Genomic DNA, 18,286 nt, shown 5'->3' on the forward strand with positions numbered 1-18,286 from the left:
TTTTTACACTCATGTTGCTTTAAATATAAGAAGCGTAACTGATATTGTAATCTAAATCCTGTCTCCTTTATGGGATCTGAAGATTAAAGGGAGTTTTGAGGTCATCTAGGCCCACCTTCCACTGCCTCAGGAATCTCTTCTATTTCCCAACCTTTGGAAGTTTACTTCCCTGTAATGACCAGGCATTGTTAGCATTTCTTTCCTATGGAATGGCTGTGGGTAAGTATTAATTACCTCTGAGACAATGTGGTTTAGTCTCTCTTCTCTGGGTTAAACATTGCTGGGACCTTTAATTCTTGTCATAGACAAACTGGCCTGATCATTATTTTGCTTTATTCAGGAAGAACCACCATGTCCTAACCAACTGCTCACATCCCATCCAGCTGCTCCAACCTCATTTTTCTGGAAAGCCATCCCAGATCACTCCAGAACAGAGCAACACTGCATCCTCTGCATTTACACTGAGGGGTCTCTCTCAACCCATATGATTCAGAGACCTCTGCTACCTTGAACAACCAGTTATCTTGTCGTTGGATTTTCTAGTGTCCACAACGATGGAAAGCGTCTTAAAAACCTTTTAATCAACAAGTTGTGTTTGAGTATTCATCTCTATTTGGTTGATCAAGTCTAAATAGTTACTCAATATTTTGGTAATCTCTAAAGATACTATTGAGATTGAGGGCTCCATAGACTAGCCCATAGTTTGGAAGGAAAATCTTACACCATAAAGAATGCTTTGGGCCAGCCCCGTGGCTTAGCGCTTAAGTGCGCGCGCTCCGCTGCTGGCGGCCCGGGTTCGGATCCCGGGGGGCACCAACGCACCACTTCTCTGGCCATGCTGAGGCCGTGTCCCACATACAGCAACTAGAAAGATGTGCAACTATGACATACAACTATCTACCGGGGCTTTGGGGGAAAAATGAATAAATAAAATTATAAAAAAAAAAAAAAAGAATGCTTTAAGAAAAGTGATAAAACAGGGACTCCCAGCAAAGCAAACTAATACCTTTAAATACTCCCAAATTTATTCTCAAAGATGATAATAGAGAAATAGGCTTCTCTGCCTCGGTTTCCAAAACCAGTTCAGCTTGAAAACTACTTACTGAACACATGGTATAATGTTCAGCTTCTGCATAAGATCTATAACTGGTTTCTGAGTGGCTCAGGACCCTGAAAGGAAGCAGTTGACTTGTCTAGAACATAATGGGGTTTATCAGGAATTTGTACCCTTTTATATAATATTTGCTTGGATATTCATATGGTTTAGCAGCTACATATAACCAAAACATGTAATCCTGCAATATGAATTCATCCATATAAGGAAATATTTTCCAGCTAAAGGATATTAGGTTACATCGAAAAATATTTATGATAAAGTCATAAATGAAAAAAAAAAGCATGACTCTAATGTTGTGTTTCTAGAATTGTGTATGGGAGGGTTGAAAGGGAATGCATTAAAATATTAATAGCGGTTATCTCAATAATGCTTATCTTTGGGTTGAAGGATTCATTTTTATATTCTTTTTATTTTTCTTATAGTTTTGAAATTTTCTATGATGCATTTTGTGTAATAAATATATATTATTAAAAATTTATTTCTCAAACCCCTTATGCCTGTAATATAGGGATAATGATGGAAAGAATATCTATATTTTTCTATTTATGCACATCAGACCCACAAATGTGAACTGTAAACTGTGACAGAAACTGTGCCCTACCAGAACTGAGGTTATATGTTCACAAATATTCTACTCCAAACTGTCCTCAGGGCTGTGAGCAACCATAATAAGTCCCCAGTTACTGTGAATATAACCCCAAAGTATTCAATTATGTGAATATACCATTTTGTTTGTTTGTTTTAAAGGAAGCAACCATCCTGTGCAATTCAGGTCATCTCTTGTGCTTAGCACTTAGGGATTTTGATAGAATTTTCACTGATAAAACTCGAGTCTGACACACACAGAACAAATTGTTGTATAACTTCAATGAAAAAACTAATTTCCTAAACAGATAAACCAAATGCTGAAAAATTTTAAAGAACTTAAAAAATCATCAGTGGTAGCAGTCTTTTGTAACTGAATCTTTTAGCAGTCCAGCAAATATTTAAACCAAACACTTTGAATACCTATGTTACTGCAGAGTTCAAAGAGAAGCAAAAAACTGTTTTAAACAAGCAAAAGCATCTGGATCCCTATGAGGAGATTTCAGTCTAGACAAATGTAATCTATGCCTCCCCTGAACCCCGCTCAAATTTCATCCTCCCAAACACGTAAATATTTATTTGGTTTGTCTCCGTTATTTTCAACCATTGTCTAGTAGTGTTAGCCTCTTGTTTTCTAGAGCTTCCTGATTTAGCTGTAGAAGCTGTTGTTTTGTTCATTAAGACTCTAGAAGCCCCGTCAGTGGGCAGTGGTATTAGCTAATGCTATCAGAATCTTTTCTATATAAATAGTCGATTATTGAAAGAGAGTGTTTAGTACTCCTCTAAATTACATATAGAAGCATATTCAAGAGAAGTCCATGCATTTTTCAATTATTTTTTAATGTGTCTCTTACCTTTGCGTTTATTATCAGTTCTTCGTGCTTATGGATTAGCTCCTCATTGTCTGTAAGTGACGAACCTAGACTTTGTTCTTGTAAATCTCTTATGGTTTTCTGAAACCAACAAGTAACCTAGGTAGGAAGCAACAAAGAGAGATCAAATTTCAAATGATTAGAATAAGTGAGTAAAAAATCAGACATATTTCCTTAACCTTTGAAAACTTAAGCTACTTCAATTTCTCTTGACATAAACTCATCTCATGTATTAAATTAATATGATTGGGTTTTTATTTTTTCTTCATTTCAATCTCTACATGCTTAAGAGAAAAAAAAACAAAATAATCCCTCAAAAGCATGAAAACAATATATCAGTTCAGTAAGATTACATGGCATGAAGAAAATAATTCAAAATCTCCTAACAAAGAAGAACCAAAATAGATTCTCACACAGTCTATAAATCATGCATTCTTTTAGAATATAAATCTTCTTTCCTGGATAAGAATATGAATCTGAATATAGTTACATAGACCCACATGAAGATATTAAACAGCATATGTAGAATTCTATTTCTACCATAAAACAGTGCAAAAATATGTAGTTTGCTGCAATTGCTCGAAATCTGTATTCAGAAAATAAAGAGAAACGTTATTAAAATTCCTTTGACATTATAAATGGCTAGGGGCATAACTCACATTTATTTACACTTGATTTATAATACGTGCCTTATATAGTATTAAAACAACAAATAGCCAAGGACTTGAAAGAAGCTGTACATTTTTAAATGATGACATAAGTTGACATAGAACCAATGACATGTGGCCGCTGGATGCAGATTCTTTATCCCAATTAAAGGAAAAAGACTTGGATTTTTACTCTCAAATCCTATACGGTATTATCCTCATGATCACGTCATAGCCACTGATTCCTAAGAGCCCACTACATGCCAGACAGTTTGCTAATTGCTTTTGGGGCATCATCTCTATTTGTCTCAACAACTCTGTAACAAGTATGATATCATCATTGTAGAGATGAGGAGTGGGTAGCAGTTTATTCAGGATCATATAGTAAGTGGCTGAACCAGGATTTGTCCCTAAACCTACATTATTTCAAAGTCCATGCTCTTTCCACGGTGCCCTGCTGCCATCCTTGAGTAACTTAAGTCTTACAGCCCTGGTCATCAGGAGGAATTAGTTAAAACCCGGAAAATGAATCTAAGCAGCCCATTCAAAATGGTGGGCATTGCCCTAGCATTACGCTGTGTCTTTCTCCAGCCTCGGTTGTCTTGCCCGCAACAACCTCAGGATTTCTCCGAACTCCTATAACGTGGAGAAATGTGTGAAGCAGGTGGCTAAGGAGAAAGTTAGGTTAGCCCTGAAGCTCCACACAATAAATGTACACCACAACACACATACACACAACTACACAGAAGTCAAGTTAGGGGCTACCTAGAATAGGACATTTCATTACCATTACAGGGCTGATATCACAAAGCTGAGTATGCGATCAAACGGTCCCTATCAATGCTTAGCATTTTCCAGCATGGAATAGACAATAAAAAATTGGGGCAAGAGAAAGCAAAAAATTGCTTTCTACTAATTGGAAATCTTTGTTAACCAACATTTTAGGCTACCATCAGTGCAAAGAAAAGAATAATGGCGACTGTAGCAATTTTGCGAAGTACACCTCATTTTCTTCAGAATATTTAGTTATCTGTGCATAATACACACGTTAGCCAGTCCCCATATCTAAAGTATTGTGTTTATGTATTTACAATTATTTGAAGATAGTCTGTCTTTCTGGTGTCCCAATTAGAACTAGATGATATGTATAACGTGCATATTAGAATTCACAGACAGTATTTTATTGAGTTGTAAAATTTATTAATTTATTTAATTTTATAAAAATAATTTCCGACAAGAGATACAGTGAGCCCATATAAAAATACAACTAGAGGAGTGATTTAAATGTTTCATCAAAGAAAAATGGATCATGAATATAACTAACTGTCAGAGTTCATTTATTTTATTAAGTACTGGGAGTGAGTTTCATTTATTCTTAGCTAAAGCAGGAGGAACTCAGAAATCTCAAGAATGCTTTAATAGGGAAAGTTAATATAGAATCTGAGTGAATAACAATTGGGTACAAACAGGTGTTTGCTAATCTCTAAAAACAGGTGAGAAGCCTGAACCCTCAGATCATCCTATTTAATTTTGTGAGTCAAAGACTTGTCATCTAGCACATGCCAGCAGTTATGAAAGCCAGGAAGGAGTGAGTTGTTTTGATTTTTAGAAGGTATCTACTGACCTCATCCCCTAGATTTGGCAAATACTATTTCCACTCCCCAAAGGATACTATTCCTGTGTGGCGATACTCTTCCCTATAAGAGAATATAGTTAGAGATCTATGGTGGTATTCTGTTTATCCTGATCACATACCTGCCTGATAAAGCATGCTGACTCTCTAGATCACCACATTTTTACTACTGAACGCACCCTGGGAAGAAACATAAAAATAAGTTGGCATAAAACTCAGAAGTAAGTAGTTCATCACAGGAGTGTTACATCTCATCATGAGGCATTCACACACGTGAGTAGCCTCTTAGATCAGATTTACTGTGTGTGCTGTGGGATGCATGCAGAATAGGTTCTCAGAGTCCTTCTGATGTGAAAGAAGACATCCTAAACAACTGAGAGATGTCAACCATTATACTCTGCCACCCAGGAAATCAGTCATTGTGTCCTGCGAGCAGCTACTGCAGACAGCTGCATAGATATTCCAAGAGCACTTTTTATAAGTGTTTTAATTGTATCAGCTGCTGTCCAAAAGCCTGAGTGATAAGTACAGTAAATGATGCATCAGGACATTTTGTAGAATGTGGTCCCTGCAAAAGGATGAAAATGTGAGTCAAGGGTTGGCGGGGTGTGGAAATGAAGGAAGAAGAAAAAGCATTCAGAGTATGCACTGGAAATTGGTTCTGGGCAATGATGGATTAAGGGGGTAAATGAGAACATTCTTCTTCTCTTCCCAGTTCCTACCTTTCAGCTTGACCAGCAACGTGTTTGTACTCATCCCACTGGTTTGACATGACATTCCAGGTATTCAGTGCCCAGAGGAGGTAGAACTAAGGTAGAGAAGAAGTGGGGCAGATATTTTTTGGAGTGGAAAAGATGCAAAGAAGGAGCAATCAGGGATGTTCAGTGAAAACCAAGAGCTGCTTTGGAAGTTAAAGAGGGGTGCCAGGAAAACTCAGCCAGATGGTGTAGACCTGCACTGTCCTATACGGAAGCCACTAACCACACATGGCTATTGAGTACTGGGAATGTGACAAGTCCAAATTGAGATGTGCTCTAAGTATAGAATACACAGCAGATTTCACAGACTTAGTATAAAAAATAATGAAAATATCTCATTAAGAATGTTAATATTGATTAAATGTTGAAATACTATTTTAGATATGTTGGGCTAAAAAAAATATATCATCGCTTTTCACTTTTTTATATGGCTTTTTACTTTCTTCATGTTTCTTTTTCACTTTTTTAATGTGGCTACTAGAAAATTTAAAATCACATATGTGGCTTGCATTATAATTTTTATTGGATGGTTTTGCAATTCAAGGAGATTCAGAATATCCTTATTTGTTAAATGTAGATCTAAGGACTGAGTTTTAATTAAGGGTAATTTAAAATAGAGTCAAAAGAATGGTGGGATGAGATATCGATTGGTAAGCATTAATTGACGACTGAGTCAGGGGGTAAGGAAGTAGAACTAATGACTTTTCCAAAGCAATTTCTTGGCTAAGTAAAGGAGGGATCAGATGATAACTTTAACGGAAACAGAAGTAACAAAAAGACTTCTCTCCATATTATGTTTTTCTTTATTTGATTAGATGAGACTTCAGCATTTTTTCAGGCACAGGGAACTGAAGATGCCTGAAAGAGAGTTGGTGCAGGAATGTACCAGAAAGAAGGGAAGGTTGGAAGAGAGCTCTACTGAAGATATTAACTTTGGGCAACGACAGACTAGTTTTTGCTTGTTGAATAACCCATCTCTATGCCAACCCCCTGCTGGGAGATCAGAATAGAGGAAGTATGAGAAAGGAACCCAACCTTCACAGAGGTGTGTCAGGTACTACTCTAGGCAGGTTACAAGTTACCTCAGCCAATCTTTACACCCCTCCTATGATGGAGATATTTGTTTTTTCAACAGATGAAGAAACTGAGCTCCGGACAGGTTAAGCAACTCGCCTACGGTCACACAACCAATAAGAGGAAAGTCCCACAAGTGGAGGCAGCAGTACCATAGCTGGAATTCATGCTTTCCTGTCTAGTGTTTTTTCTTCTCATCACATCCATCTGCAGAACCAAAGGGTTCTGGAGAAGAGAAACGGTTCTTATCAGGCTATGTTTATAAACGTTCTTAAGATAAAAACCAAAATGCAACACTGTAGTTATAGAATCTGATTCTAACATGGAAATAGGTCCTGTGTACAACCACAGAGGTTCAGTGGACATAGCGCAGTAGAGCGGAGAACGGATGTGTGGGTCAGGCCGTCAGAAGGAGTGCCTCAGAGGAAGAGGCTGGCTGTGGGCAGAGGCGACAGCAAGCATAAACTGAGAATTCCAGTTCCCAAACGATACATGCCAAAGACAGAACTAAAACACGGGAACACAGCAATAGAAAGTGCTCTCTGATGGTCAAGGATAAACAACTCAGATGGCAAGAAGGTGAACTTCTGCTATAACACAAAGTGAGGCATCGGACTGCCATAAGCCATCAGTCTCTTTTTCTGCAATTTGTTCTACAATCCGAGATAAGACCTTATTTTTTGATCTTTGTTTAAAACTATGCTGGAGGAAGCAAGCTAGCAATAAGCAATTCAAACCACCAGAACAGAAATGCTTAAGGGAAGATGAAAATCTCTTCAAATTACTTTCATTTTCTTTTCCATGTGCAGAACAGCTCTTGCCAAATAACCAGTTACTATTAGAGACAAAAAACTGATAACGGAAGAAAAAGGCATCATTTATCTTCTTTAACCCAAGACTTTTTGACAGTCTCTCTTCCAATTATCAAAAATGCACATATACAGAGGTGTTTTCAACTATAGTTGATGGCCACAGGTGACAGTTCTAATGTCTACTTTGATTTTGAAGGCATGTTAGTATTATAAGTACCATTTTAGCTCCCATAAGGTTTTTTCTTTCTCTTTTTTACAGTAGGGAAACTACTTGTCATTATTTTGCATTAGGCAATTTGATCAAATGTGCTCCATATTGAACTAGGCAATAAGCAGACTTCGAATAGCCATTTGCTCCATTAGGTGATAATGTAGATTAGGAGAAGAGGCACTAAAGCTGTGTCACTGATGTTTGTACCTAAGGACTTGGGACGAGGAGAGGAAGGAAGAATTACTGCCAAAAACACGGATTGCATTTCTTTTTAGATGCACTCTGGGACTGATCTAATTATTGGCTCCTTATTATTTGGACTTCATCTCAGAGATTCCAGGAGGACAATGTTCACAGTTTTCTTCTGTGGAATTTGGAAGCCCTCCATGAATTACTGAAGTCAACTGGAAAGTATTAGCATCTCCTCAACAATTATCAGATTCCAGTATTCTCTGTTGATGGGCAGTAGGAAAGCTAAAATATGTTGCTTGTCATGAGGCAAAATTTGTTACTTTATCAACAGCTTCACAGATAATCTATCTCCCTGTCTGGAATCATAATTTTATGTATTTAATTATTCTGACTTGTGTTAACATATCATTTCTCTTCCAACATCTATATTGCAAGAAAAATGGCACTAAGGATTTCTTCCCTGCCCAAGATTGGGCTCAACTCTTATTTGTGTTTAGGTAGCCTCTTCCTTCCAACTACTTAATGGTGGAAAGCTGTTCTGTCCGATGGAAGAAATCAGTACAGTGGACATCTCTGGACCTAAATTTTATTTCTAGCATTACCTCTGACCCATTGTAGGGAATCTTCCAAGCAGTAGAGAAAAGGTTTTCTTTGTTTTTTGGTTTTTTTTCCTCAGAAAAGGAACAGAGATCGGTGTTCTGGCAATGTGCATCTCTGCCAAAGACATCTAAGGCATGGATTTCCCAATATAACTTAGGGCTCCACTCTAAGTGATCTGGAGCCAATTATATTCACTGTGTGTTTGTGTGTGTGTGTGTGAGAGAGAGAGAGAGAGAAAAAAAGACAGACAGACATTACAGGGCTACTTAGGAGAGGGACCAAAGTTTGACACTTTCACATTACCGTCCCATTTCCTAGATTATGCAGCCTAATGGATTTCATACTGAAGCTTTAGACTAAACACCTGGTTGTTGGAAAAAATGAAACTATCATATTGACAAGATAAATAACCGCTAAATTTTAAAGGATGTTTTAATCCTTCCAATGTGTGACGTTTATTTTGTTTGCTCATGAGTCTCCGTACAGAAAGCATTAAAATTAATTGGGCCCCTATGCTTGTCTTTGGGGACCAGGAGAATGAGGGTAGAGGAGAGAACGAGTCCCACTCCCTGGCCAGTTTGGGGTGGCAGCAGTATTGAGGAGAAAAGGAAAGCCAACAATCTCCAACACCAGGTGCAGGGGAGGAAAAGAGCTCCAGGTAGTGGAAGGAGATACACAGGCAGCCCCGGGGCTTGGCAGATAGTTCAAGTAGCAAGAGCTAACTTTGTCATACAATGGAAGGGAATGAGGGTCGGGGAGCAATGCAGAGCCTTTCTCAGGGAGTAAATGTATCAAACGGCTTTGTCATCAAAATATATCAAATACCTACCACTTGCTGAGAATGTAATTTAGTCACAGTGTGTGTCTCCCAACCATCTCATCAACTAATTTAGGGGCTTAAATAATTGTGCCTAATTAAAGTGTTGTTGAGCCATCAGTCCAATTGAACAGTATAAAGAAGTGACAAACTAAGCTTAATGAAAATGTAATCAACTATAATAAGCAAATATGAAACAAAGAAATAGCTAAGGGATGGAAAAAGTTAGGAAGAGGAAAATTGATTTTTAACTCTATCTTAGAGATAAAGTTGACCTTTTGAATAAACTAGACTGGATACTAAGCCATGAAATGGCATTTATTTCCCCACCACATCATAACATTTTAGAAAGCTAAGATTATCTAGTGATTTAGAGAATTGGTGTGGGATGCAGCCAATATGTAGGATTGTGTGTGCTGGTGACTATCCAGTAAAGCTCAGAAAGTGACTAGCAACATATGTGGTGATACGGTGAACATTTGAACATTTACTTAACACTTAACAGATGCCAAGCTGTGCTCTAAGCATTTATATATATATATATATATATATATATATATATATATAATATTGTTTATTTTTACAACAAATCTATAGATAGATACTCTTATTATCCCCATTTTACAGAAAAGGAAACCGAGGCACAGAAGCCAAGTAACTTGCCCAAAATCACATAGCTAGTACATGTAAAAGCTGGGATTGATATCCACGCTATCTGTACTGGAGTCCCTCTGTTACAACCTTTGACATGCAGTGTCATTGAAAGCAATGGTGGTTAGCATGCATTCTATTTAGGAGGGGTTTCTACTGCTTTCAAAATGACATGCTTCTCCTACAGAAACTTTAAGATACTTTGCATTTACTGCTGGAATGCCTTAGAGTGAATTCTAGAGACAGTCTATGTGCTAAAAGAAAATTCTGTGATAAATTTTAATCTATGCATGGTTGGAAAGTCATTATGTCTGTTTCTGGGCCAAATTATCGGATACCACTATCACCAAGATAATTCAACCCTTATTTTGGTCTTATGCTAGCCAATGTTAGAAAGCTACATTCAAAGAAAGATTTTTTTTAAAATGCTTACTATGTGTTAGCCACTAAGCTAAGTATTTTTATGTTATATTAATTTAAGCCAACCATTCAAGCTCTAAATCTAGTTAGAAGGGAGCATCATATAAAGGAGAATACACATGCACGTGTGCATGCACACACACACACATACACACACACACAGAGTTTTATAGCTGCCCACCAGGTAGAAGACAGGTGCCCTCAGGCTGTGCTTATGTGTGTCATCTCTGATATCTTTTTAACTGCCTATTGACAAGGAGTATGATTACATGTGGTTACATGATTATGATATACATGGTACTCAAATTATAAAACCTTCCAAATGTGAATTCTATCACTCATTTTCCCCCCACAAAGACGTTTATCTTACAGCTATATGTGATCTGGGTAGTAAAAAGAGATTATCTGCCCTCATGTTTTACTTAATACTCCTTGATGTCCTTGACACTGTCTTATACAAAGAGACCGTGAATAACTTAGTTTTAATTTAGTTGTTTGTCTCACTTATGCCTGATTGGAGCAATTGAGAAAAATTACATTCATAAATCTTCTTGCCAAGATAATTAATTATGCACGAAATACTTCAAGCTGCTTCTGATTTTCATTAATGAAGCAGATTATCTACAAAAGAAGATGCCGCTGGAGTTGGAAAGAAAGGTCAGCTGCTCATCTTTACATGTAAAACAAGTGCCCATTTTTACATCTGAAAAACAGTGAGACAGAAAGAACATGCTTTGACTATGTTTATCAGACTATCTCATCCCAATTAAGATAGAAAAGTATGGTGGTTTGCATTTGCTTTTTTCCTGCAATTGAAGTAAATCTTAAATCATCATCATTCTGTTCATTTAATTTCTCTTCCAAAGGAGAATTCGCTAAACTATTATAGTTCAAAAGCATTAGGCCAGAAGCACTTAGAAACAGAGAAGTACTAAATGCATCTTTTAAATGGCCCTTAGGAGAGAAGACGCATCAGATATTCAGACATCCACGTTATTATTCATCAGTATCTTTGCTGTAATTTGCCACTTAATTTTCCTTTCTCTTAAGTGGTTAAAATGATTGATAAAGCTGGTATTTTATTAATGGGAGGTTTGACAGCTCCTATGTTCCCTTAAAATAAGTATAGAAGTGACAAAAAATCTTTGCACTTCAATGAAGCATGAGCCTCTCTATCAACCCACGGTTCCACAATGTTCTAGGATTATCAGTAGATCATCCAGGAACATGATAATCATAAAACCCAAATTACTAACAGAGTCACACCCAATATGGTGTCCCTGCTGCTGTTCTTCACCATTGCACCATCAACAAAACTTTAAAATAGAACATTCAGAAAAACTTAAAAACTTAGGTAAGATAATTATGCTTGAACCTACCCGGATTTTTAAATATTTCCTTTTTCACATAATTATCAACACAGTAAGCATTAATTATTGTTTATAATATTGAGAAACTGAAGAGACTCTACTTTCTCATCAATGAGATATTTTTTAAATTGTGCTACATTCAAATAGTGAAATACTACATCAAAATCATCTATTGTACTTTTGACCCAAGATTATGTCCATGATTTGTTCAATTTAATAAATATCAGGTAGTAAGATAGTATGCATAGATTAATTCCATTAGTTTTCATTTGCTTGTTTAATTGTTTCTTTAATAAATGTGTGTGCACCTGTGACTATGCTCATGCTTGGATAAAGGTCTAGAAGGTGGCAGCATGTCAAATGTTAATAGGAATTAACTGTGTGGATAGTGATCTCATCTACATTTTCAACAAATGAGCCTTATTAAGTCACAAGCAGAAAAAAATGCAACTACCTTTTTGTTTTAAATTATTGAGCGCCCATTGAACAAGTGTAGCTAAGATTAAAAAAGTGACTTTTATTTGATTACACCTTGTGAACTCAAAAGAAATAATGAAATTAGCCTTTAATGCAAGACCAGTCTTTACCTGAGCATGGTGGTAGAGGAGGGGAGTAGGGAGTGTATAATGTGTTGGGCCTTCACTGTCCTTGTCAGACATGATGATAAAAAGTGTTAATACTAGTGTAGCAGTTACTATGTGCCAGGTACTGTTCTAACACTTGACATATAATAACTCATTTGATGATCCTAACAACATGTTGAGGTAGGTATTATTATATCTACATTTTATAGGAAACTGAGCCTCAGGGAGGTTAAATAATTGCTCAGTTACTCAGCTGGTAAGCAGTGCAGCCAGGATTTGAACGTAGCCAACAGTCTGGCTCCAGGACCTGTGCTCTTACAAGCACACAGAAACACCAGTTACCTTTATTGGTTACTCCAGCTGCTGTCACTGGTGTTAGCAGGAAAAATGCAACATGCGGTGTTTTAAGATTAAGAGCCTAAGTTTTATATTTAAGGAAATGACTATCTTATTTACTGACTGATTTGACTAAAAATAATATTTTTGGGGCCGGCCCAGTGGCATAGTGGTTAAGTTTGTACACTCCGCTTCGGTGGCCCAGGGTTCACAGGTTCAGATCCTGGGTACAGACCTACACACCGCTCATCAAGCCATGCTGTGGCAGCCTCTCATGTATAAAGTAGAGGAAGATGGGCACGGATGCTAGCCCAGGGCCTATCTTCCTCAGCAAAAAGAGGAGGATTGGCAACAGATGTTAGCTCAGGGCTAATCTTCACAAAAAAAAAGAAAAATAATAATAATATTTATCCTTATTATTATTATTAAATTGATTTTGGCTCAAGACTGTTAGGAGTGGAGTCTAAATGAAAGCCTAGTTCTCTTAACCAGGAACGTGCATTCTCAAATCCTTACTGTATCTGTAGCAGACTCTGACAACAGTATTAAGAGATCTCGACATGTATAACAACAGTAATGCTAAACCCAGGGGAAAGAATATGGGCCGGACGAGAAAGAATTCATAAGTAGTAAGGTTTAACCATGGAGAGGGAGGACAAAGAAATTAATATTTATTAAGCACCTCTTCAAATGATAGGTATTGTGCTACATGTTTTACACGTTATTTCATTTAATCCTCAACTCTGTGAATTAAGTGTTATTAGTCCCAGTTTAAAGATGAGACTCATTAAAACAACAATGAGATACCACTACACACCTATCAGAATGGCTAAAGTCCAAGACACTGATAATGACAAATGCTGGTAAGGATGTGGAGCCACAGGAACTCTTTCATTGCTGGTGGGAATGCAAAATGGTGCAGCCACTTTGGAAGACTATTTGGCAATTTCTTATAAACATACTCTTACCATATATGATCCAACAATTTTGTTCTTTGGTATTTACCCAGATGAATTAAAAACTCATATCCACAGAAAAACCTGCACACGGATGCTTATAGCAGCTTTATCCATAATTGCCAAAACTTAAAAGCAACCAAGACGCCCCTTAGTAGGTGAATGGATAAACTGGGGTACATTCAGACAATGGAATATTATTCAGCGCTAAAAAGAAATGTTATCAAACCACGAAAAAACATGGAGGAATCCTAAATGTATATTACTAAGCAAAAGAAGCCAATCTGAAAAGGCTGCATACTGTATGATTTCAACTATGTGACATTCCAGAAAAGGCAATACTAGGGAGACACTAAAAAGATCAGTGGTTGCCAAGAACTAGTGGGCAGGAAGGATGAATATGTGGAGCACAGAGGATTCTTAGGGCAGTGAAATGATTCTGTATATTACAGTGGTGGATACATGTCATTACACATTTGTTCAAACCCGTAGAATGTACTACACCAAGAGTGAAACCTAATGTAAACTATGGCTTTGGGGTGATAATGGTGTGTCAACGTAGGTTCATCAATTACAATAAATGTACCACGCTGGTGAGGGATGTTGACAGAGGGGGAGGCTGTGCATGCGTGGGAACAGAGGGTTCTCTGTACTTTCTGCTCTACTTTGCTGTGAATCTAAAACTGCTATAAAAAATAAAGTGTACTTAAAAAATCACCCCCCCTCAAAGAAAAAGCACACACTTCCCCCAAAAAAGATGAGACTCCATGATTTAGAGAACACATCAAGTCATAAAACTTCTGCAATACCTTATTTTAGCTATGATCAAGACATCTTTCTGCTTTCCAGGGTTGGCAAGGTATCTAGATTTCCCTTAAGTATGTGACTAGGTTAGAATGTTAATGTGATTTTTTTTTTTTGTTTTTAACTGCCGAAGATTCAATTGGATGATTATTGTCATAGTCATGGAGCAGGAAGGCAAAATTACTATCTTAAAAATAAATAAATAAAACTTACTATAGTTGCTTTTTTCATTTTGGGGGAAATTGTTCTGTGTTTGGGAAGCCACAGCATGGCTGATGAGTGGTGTACGTCCGCACCCAGGATCCGAACCTGCAAACCCGGGCCACCAAAGCAGAGCGCACCAAACTTAACAACCACACCACATAGTAAGAGGAGTTTTTAGCATGTTCTTGGAAGCACTAGAGGTAGGGGTTTGGGGTTATGAACTCAGTGAAAGAGATAAGAGGAAGGTTTTTTTCAGGGGACAGCAGCTCTGGGAACATGGTGTCAGGTCAGGATTAGGGGAGAGAGAAAGAGACAGAGGGACAGAGAGAGAGACAGTGCCATAATGGACCCACTTACGATAGGGAGGACAAGTCACTTTGGAAAAAGTTGTTTGATAAACAATTTTAAGTTGATTCTTGTCCTGAGCATTAATTCTCTTTTGTTATGCCAGAATCATCAGTAAAAGATGATGGCATTGGACAATAGCATTCTGGGTAATGAGCTTATGAAGGGGGGCTGAGGGAAGAGCTAAGCTGGGGAAGGGGGAGGGGTTGGCAGGCAAAGCACAGCAGAAGCAGGACAGCAGCTGGCAGCAGTCAAGGCAAAGGGCTGAAAGCGCAGGTGGCCTGGAAAGTGTATAGTGACTTGGAGGGGGAGGCAAAAACATGCAAGCAGAATATATGTTGGAGGGGTCTGCATTGGGTCTCTGCTCTAGCCACCTCCTCAAAGCGGCCTTCTTTGATTCCTTCTATGATTAAAAGTAGGTCAACACAAGTCAAAATGCATTGCCCTATTTGATTTTCTTTATAGCACTTTTCACCGTTCATTCGTTTACTATATGTTTTTCTCATCATGCTGCAACACAGATTCTAATCTGGGGGTAATTTTGCTCCCCAGGGGACATTTGGCAAGTCTGGAGACATTTTTGGTTGTTATAATTGGAGTATGTTCTACTGGCATCTAATGAGTAGAGGTCACTCAACATCCTAGAGTGCATCGGACAGCCTCCAAAAGGAATTACCTAGCACCAAACGTCAATAGTGCTGAGGTTGAGAAACTGCATTAGAAGGAAAATTCCTAGATGAAAAGGACTCTGTCGTGTGTGTTGTGTATCCCCAGTACTTATAATAGGACCTGGTACATAGAAGCTACTCATTAATATTTCTTGTAAGGTTGATCACCATTTAAGTCCTCATTTTTCCAGCTTGAAATAAGAACCAATTTCTCCTGGGCTCATATTTGCTCCCAATTGTATGTATGTCTCTCCAATTTGGATCAGAGCAATAATATAAAACATGTGAAGAGACTCCTTTCCTACACATTCAGACCGGGAGATCTCCTTCCACATCATTTCTCCCTGAAAATTCCCTCTACTTAATCTGCATAGATTTAAGCATAGGATTGGGCAGTTAGAAAAATCCAATAAATATCTCACCTATTTGAGTTGGGGGTTTGCAAAGACAGTTCCATCCACTCTCACCCTCAAGTGACTGAGATGGAAGGAATGCACGGCACGCATATTGACAGCAGAGCTATGCCTGCAGTCTGGGTAATGAGCTCTAACAAGCCTGCAAACTCATCAACCTCCCACCTCAAAGTTCTCTAACCACTGAGCATCCAGTCACAGCCCAAGGTCATATTTCTTCATTGGCACCAGACCACTCTTCCAAGAACATTATCTCTATTTTGGGCTAACCGACTTTTTCACCAACTTTAACAGCAATCTAGTAAAATTTAGCACCATCATGCCTCTCCAACTCCCAAGAAAATTGCAATTAACATTTCAGAATTTCAAAGAAATGTTTCTAAAAGTAGTGACCTGGAAGGAAGCGAAAAAGAGAATCCAACAATAGAACACAGTCATTTTCAAAACTGCTTATGGGTACTCTCCCATTTACAAAATCAATATTATAATGAAAGGAAAGAAAAATCTTTGCTTTTATATTACTTTCTTGGGAAAACAACAAGGTAGTTTGGACCAAAGACCAAACAATTTGACCATGACAACTGAGAAACTGTCCCAGGAAACAGCTAGTCCGCATGATAACCAGACTTCATTGGCTGAGGTCAGGACATCATCAGTGCCCCTTGGGGTTACCTGATTTTCTTGTTGGTTCCACTGACATATCTGCAGAACCTGACTCAATTCCTGCCGCTGCTGCTTCAGGTTCTTGTCTAGTTGCCGTCTCCTGTCTTGTAGAAGTTCGAGAAGGCTGTCGATCTTCAGGCAGCTGTTACGAGCTCCTTGAATCAACTCGGAATTTACATTAGGTCCGTCACACTTGAATTTTTCTATGAAGTCAGTGAGTTGTTGACTTTTGTTTAAAAGGGCTAGAGATCGTTCTAAGAGTTCTGGAAGAAAATTAGAAAGAAGAAAGAATAGTGATATGAGCAAGCTTTTATATAGTAATATTTGGACTCTTCATATAATTTAAAATATATGAAACCTTCACGTTAATACTAAGGAATTCAAATGTGTAAACATAAAATGTCTACAACACAACTGGTTAAATACATCGGCCTAGCAATTGCTATAGTGCTAACTGCCACATGATAGGACGCTGAAGTTCAGCGATAGGGTGATTCAGTATAGGGAGTGGAGAGACCGTGGGATCTGGGCATTGGTTCAGTCGGTTTTTAGTGGTATGATGCTCATTAAGGTGCCTTCTCTCCTTGGAGTGTTCTACATTCTGAGGTGATTGGACTAAATGTGAGGTTTAAAGGACAATGCCTATAATGGCCAAACAAAAACTCGGTGAATGTGGTGGCCAGGTGCCCAGAGGCCAGGACAAAGTGGAAAATGCGGGCTCAGTCTAACAGAGTCAGCTGTCACCCAATTCTGACCAACTGTTGACATAAGGGAATATGAGTTCAGTGTTGACGGAGCTTCCAATTTTTTAAAGAATTATAAATATAGGTTTTTATGTGAAAGCTTCTGACTTTTATTTTTTTTTTTATAGTTTTATTTATTTATTTTTTCCCCCAAAGCCCCAGTAGATAGTTGTATGTTATAGCTGCACATCCTTCTAGTTGCTGTATGTGGGACGCGGCCTCAGCATGGCCGGAGAAGCGATGCGTCGGTGCGCGCCCGGGATCCGAACCCGGGCCGCCAGCAGCGGAGCGCACGCACTTAACCGCTAAGCCATGGGGCCGGCCCGCTTCTGACTTTTAAATGTTTTGTAATTTGTATTTTTTTAATTAAAAAATACTGAAGGATAAACAAAACATGTCTCTCTGCCAAATGGGCAACCCGTTTGTGCTCTCTGGAGTACATAGCATTGTAGGTTTGGGTAACATCTTGTGGAAATAAGAGTTTAAACCTTGAAATTGAAGGATCACCAAAGGAGAAAGCGTGGAAGGGGGAGTTGAGAACAGGACTTTGAGGAGCATCCACACTTGGGGATCAATTGGAGGAGCAGTTGGGGAACTGTCCATGCTCCACAAGCCAGAAACCCAGGTGTTATCCACGACACAGCCCTCTCCCTAATCCCACCATTATCAAGACTTGTCAATTTCACCACCTGTCTCTGCATCTGTCTACTTCTCTCTGTCCCCACTACAGAAAGCATCATCTGTTGCCTGGACTTGTGCAGTCATCTGTTGCCTGGACTTGTGCAGTCACCTCTTAATTGCATCTTCTCTC

The 18,286-nt window shown here is 38.3% G+C and overlaps 1 protein-coding gene across 1 annotated transcript in view; it reads right to left on the reverse strand.

The window, feature by feature from the left end:
- Positions 1-18,286, reverse strand: part of CCDC141 (coiled-coil domain containing 141) — a 183,350-nt gene that overhangs the window by 105,675 nt on the left and 59,389 nt on the right. The window contains exons 5-6 of the mRNA XM_087434957.1: positions 16,742-16,995; positions 2,557-2,673 (exon numbers count right to left, since the gene is read on the reverse strand). Of these exons, the coding sequence (XP_087291083.1) occupies positions 2,557-2,673; positions 16,742-16,995 (371 nt within the window). The remainder of the gene's footprint in view (positions 1-2,556; positions 2,674-16,741; positions 16,996-18,286) is intronic.

The sequence above is a fragment of the Ceratotherium simum genome, chromosome 9 (assembly GCF_057802395.1).
Source record: "Ceratotherium simum simum isolate JZ-2026a chromosome 9, ASM5780239v1, whole genome shotgun sequence".
NCBI classification, from domain to species: Eukaryota; Metazoa; Chordata; class Mammalia; order Perissodactyla; family Rhinocerotidae; genus Ceratotherium; species Ceratotherium simum.